Source organism: Austrofundulus limnaeus, unplaced genomic scaffold (assembly GCF_001266775.1).
Source record: "Austrofundulus limnaeus strain Quisiro unplaced genomic scaffold, Austrofundulus_limnaeus-1.0 Scaffold184, whole genome shotgun sequence".
NCBI lineage: Eukaryota > Metazoa > Chordata > Actinopteri > Cyprinodontiformes > Rivulidae > Austrofundulus > Austrofundulus limnaeus.
The window spans coordinates 83394-88346 of NW_013952586.1; the positions used below are offsets into that span (position 1 = coordinate 83394).

At 36.5% G+C, this 4953-nt stretch overlaps 1 protein-coding gene across 1 annotated transcript in view; it reads left to right on the plus strand.

The window, feature by feature from the left end:
* The first annotated feature begins 299 nt into the window (after nucleotides 1-299).
* Nucleotides 300-4953, plus strand: part of daw1 (dynein assembly factor with WDR repeat domains 1) — a 9006-nt gene continuing 4352 nt past the window's right edge. The window contains exons 1-9 of the mRNA XM_014018146.1: nucleotides 300-375; nucleotides 670-742; nucleotides 1056-1200; nucleotides 1989-2047; nucleotides 2843-2965; nucleotides 3080-3179; nucleotides 3708-3815; nucleotides 4208-4314; nucleotides 4455-4557. Coding sequence (XP_013873600.1) covers nucleotides 336-375; nucleotides 670-742; nucleotides 1056-1200; nucleotides 1989-2047; nucleotides 2843-2965; nucleotides 3080-3179; nucleotides 3708-3815; nucleotides 4208-4314; nucleotides 4455-4557 — 858 coding nt within the window. The 5' untranslated portion in view covers nucleotides 300-335. The remainder of the gene's footprint in view (nucleotides 376-669; nucleotides 743-1055; nucleotides 1201-1988; nucleotides 2048-2842; nucleotides 2966-3079; nucleotides 3180-3707; nucleotides 3816-4207; nucleotides 4315-4454; nucleotides 4558-4953) is intronic.

The following is a 4953-nucleotide window of genomic DNA, read 5'->3' on the forward strand; positions in this document are numbered from 1 at the left end:
TAGATAGATAGATAGATAGATAGATAGATAGATAGATAGATAGATAGATAGATAGATAGATAGATAGATAGATAGATAGATAGCAACTAAACATTTGACAGTGAACAGTGAAGTTATAAATAAAACAGTAGAAACAAAATAACAGCCAACACATGGCACTTCACATACGTTTTTTAATTTATATTTCATTGTGTTGTGTTTGTTTCATCATGCAAATATGGGGAGAGACGCTTTTGCGTGTCCATTTGTTTTGGTTGRTAGTGCGCATGCGTGCGCTTAACTCTTCAGTTGCCATAGCAATAGTTTGTTGACAGGAGTCGCTCCAGCAGAAGAACATGAGGCTGAGGCGGTTTCTTCTTAGATATTATCCACCAGGTAACACGAGTCATACTTTTGATGTCAGCCTGTAAGTTATGTCTCTTGAATTAGAGCAGTGTTGTGCTGGAATGTTTCTAACTTTAACTCTGACTTGGAACGACCAAACATCTGCATTTGCAACTAGCTAGCTAAAGCTAAAACTTAGCCTGTCAGCTGGAGTAAAATGCGGAAGGTTTGTTAGTGTCACATGCATAAAAACAAAGAAAAAATATGTTATTTCTTCGTCTTTCAAAACTCCAGGAGTTGTTTAGGTCAACATGGTTAGTTTGACACATATTTTAAATGTTTCAGGTATAATCCTGGAGTATGAGAAAGGAGGCTATTTGAGGACCAAATCAATCGACCTTTTGGATTTGACTCCAGAGTGTGTATCCTTTCTTGTTTTAGTTAAAACATAAAACCTTTATTTGTTTGTGAACATATAGGCGTTTTTAAAACAAAAAATTATTTTTGCACTCTATAGCCTTTATTATAGTTATAAAATTTACCTCATTGTGTAACTAACTGCTTGAAGGTTTACTTTGTAGCATCACTTTTCATTTTAATTATTTCCCTTGCTTATAACTTTTAACATTGTATTTGTTGAATTTTGCACATTTTTTTTATTTTACTAGTTTTTTTTGCGTGATTAGGGTTTGAAAACATCTGAGGAACATCTGTATTTTTTCATGTTTCAGAACAAACCCAGATGACTTAGTGTCAGAAATTCGTCAGGCGGAGCCCCTGATCACMGAGTCCCGGTCTGAACAAGTCAAAGAACTGGTCCTTCGCCTCCAAGAGAAACAGGGTCAGCAGGACCAYCATCGGTTCTGCTTCTGCAAGGTCAGACTCGAAACCCAACAGCATCACATGCTTATTAAAGCAGTTAAATGAGTTTTAATTAATCATGTTCTCTGAATGGAGAAATAATGATGATTTTTAGCCTTTTCTGAAACTGTTCTTTACATAGCATGCATAGGCAGCCTAAAAGATTTCATTTTTGTCACTAAATAATTGCAGCCATTTGTCAGATCTTGAATATGTGTCTTTTGCATATGTGAAAATGTACCGATTTCAGTAGTGATATTAGTTACTGTCTAAATTATCCCTAGGTGAAATTGAAAGTGTGGGAGAGTGYGTTATTTGTCTCATTTGTCTCTATGTGTCCCTGTGATGGACTTGCAACYTGTCCAGAGTATCCCCCTGCCTCTTGCACTGGAGAAAGGCACTGTGCAAGCTCCCCACCACCCAGAGGCAGTAGTGGATAAACAAAATGACAATTAGTTACTAAAGCGTCACTAGAGGGCAGCAGTGGTTTAGTTACTCTTTAAAATTTGTCCCATGTCATATTAACTAAATTATTTTCTAAGTAATAAAATTTTGAGTAGAAGGTGTTATTATTATTTTGTGTATTTGTGGACAGTTTATTATTTCTTTTGAATGGTCATGGTGGGAATAATTGTTAGACCATTTTAAGCCAGAAGGGAGAACTTTTACCTTTTTTTTTGTTTTTACTTGTGTTAATTATACATACAGAAGTTACACAGGTAATTACTCAAAATGAATTAAGTCAATATAGCCTGGAAAGATGTAAAAAATATTTAATTGTTTTAATTTTTTTGTTTCCTCAGGAGCTGAAGGCACACATTCTGCCACTGACAAATGTTGCCTTTAACAAATCTGGATCAAAGTGAGTTAGTCTGCTCCTCTGCTGGTTTCAATATGAATAAACAATAAGTTACAAAGTCTCTAAGCAAATTACTCAGTGCTGGTTAGAAATCATAACAGTCGAGATCTGAAGAGTTGCATACTGGTTCTCTGGAGTGTAGTAGTGGTTTCTGCCTGCTTTACATTAGAGCAAGTCAAATTTACAGTGCCTATGAAATGTATTCAACCCTGTTGGRTGTTATATGATTTTATTATTGTAATAAACCAATCATGGCCAAAATAAACCAAAGAGATGCCCCCAAAAAACATTGATGCCAAAGTGTTTCTTCAGAGCAATTCCATCCATCCATCCATCCATCCATCCATCCATCCATCCATCCATCCATACATCCATCCATCCATCCATCCATCCATACATCCATCATCTTTACCAGCTTCTTCCTTTCTGGGTCATGAGGGTCGCTGATGCCAATATCCAGCAGTCACTGAGAGGCACAGCGATAAAACATCCATACTATTTTACAAGCACTGCCTCAAGGATGTCAAAGAACACTGATATTGAAAGAAAGGCACCAAAAAAAAAAAAAAACTAGTTAAAGAAACACAGTTTCTCATAAGTCTCTGGCATCAAGACAACAGTTTGGGATCAAAGAGCAGCACCAAAAAAATAAAAATAAAAAAAAACTCACCTTCAGTAAAACATGAATAAACTCTTACCATCATGTGCTGGTTCTCTTTGCTTTTTGGTGCTGGAAGTATTGAATCKCAAAAAATAAATAAATATTACTGTTGTTATTTTTCCTCTGTCATTCTGCAGATTCATCACTGGGAGTTATGACAGGACATGTAGAGTTTGGGACACCGCCTCCAGCACAGAACTGTGCACCTTAGAGGGCCACAGAAATGTTGTATATGCAATTGCATTCAACAACCCTTACGGGTAATGAGTTGTTTCAGCTGAACCTTTGTAGCACAGGACTGTAATTCTGCTGCTGTGTTTTACAGTCCAAAAATGTAAATTTCTCACTTTGTTTTCTTGCCATTTCTAACTTAGGGACAAGATTGCCACGGGGTCTTTTGATAAGACGTGTAGACTGTGGTGTGCAGAGACTGGCAAATGTTTTCATACATATCAGGGACACATGTCAGAAATAGTAAGTATGCCGGTCTATTTTATTCCTTTTTCTAATTCCTTTTTATTTTTTTAATTGGTGTTTCATAACTGCTTTAAAAGGAAGTTCTGGTATCAGACAGATGTTATTTTTAGAACTTTAGTTCAAAGAGGAACGTCCAGACATGTTAAAATAGGATGGAGTTCTGGATTAAAAATGTAAAGGAAAAAAAAAAATATATATATATATGCAACACCCTTTGTGCCCTCACAATAGGGGTAAAAAACACTTCATAAAAAGTTTTACAATTATACATATCAGCTTAAAAAAAGCTATATCAGTTGTTTACTCAGGTACTTTAAAGTGCTGCATGTTCAGACACATTTTCATACCATGTGTTTTATTCAACCCTAAAGCAAACAGAGAATTTCAAAATACAGAGAGCAAATGCTTCTACTTCACTTTCATATCAAAAGTGACAAAGAAAATAACTACCTAAGACATACGCTATTCAGATTTCTAGGAAAATGCATCACAAGAAAATGTAACAGAGTGTTTTGTGTTGTGTAGGTGTGCCTGGCGTTCAACCCCCAGAGTACGCTGGTGGCCACAGGCAGTATGGACACCACGGCCAAACTGTGGGATGTGGAGAGTGGGCAGGAAGTGGCCACCTTGACTGTGAGTTCACTCATTAGCTGTTGGTCTTTCTTCTGTTAATTTGTTGTGCCTTTTCCTGAAAGTGTGACTTGCAGAAGTTACTGTTGGTAAGTCTCRTTTTGGGGCAGTGGTGAGTTTTCTGTCATATTCTCATAAATCTATGATGTGATTGGTTTGCTGGCTCTCCCAGTGAGGAACAACTCTGTTTTTTTAGCTTCTGACCTCATTCAGTGTTGACGGATCGTTGCGAGTGCTAGAACTTTATTTATATTTGGGTTATTTTTAGTCTTTTTGTCTTTTTATTGTTTGCTTGCAGTCAGTGCTTATCAAAGACAGAGCAGAAACGATCAAATAAACTGAGAAAATAAAGATAACTGAGTGAARAGAGATGATCTTCCTCTCATTTCTTCCAGGGTCACACAGCAGAGGTGCTGTCGTTRTGTTTTAACACGACTGGCGATCAACTCGTCACTGGTTCCTTTGATCACACGGTTGCTATATGGGACGTTGCTTCCAAAAGGTCAAACATCACTATCAATATTACAATGTTTGCTTTCATTTTTCATGACCCAGCACTTATATTGTACTTTACATGAAATATAGTATACATAAAACACTGCACAAGTTATTACATTCTGCTTTATTCTGTTTTTATCCTAGTCGTGTGCACACKCTACTTGGTCACTTGGGAGAAATAAGTAACGTTCAGTTTAACTGGGATTGCTCCCTGATAGTTTCAGGCTCCATGGACAACACCTGTAAGGTAAGACCATCTTCAGTCCTGCGACTTGGAAATGCACGRTTGTATTATTTTTATTAACTTACTTATTCATTGATTTACGCTATAATCTCACTTCACAATATGAAATAATATTTTTAACCCACTAACACACACTAACGTTCATTCACTTAAAGTATAAAACTAATAAAAAGTTCTTTAGTTTTTTTGAAAGAAACAGCTCATATTACACAAGATACTACACATCCATATTCTCTCTCCACCTCTTACGCCCTCCTGTTGTTAAGGTTTCTGTCACAACAAGGAGAAAAATTCAAATCAACTTCATTAATTATGCCAAGATGACTCAAACTCACAAGTATAAATCATTCACTTCACTGCAATGCATGTGTGTGTGTGTGTGTGTGTGTGTGTGTGTGT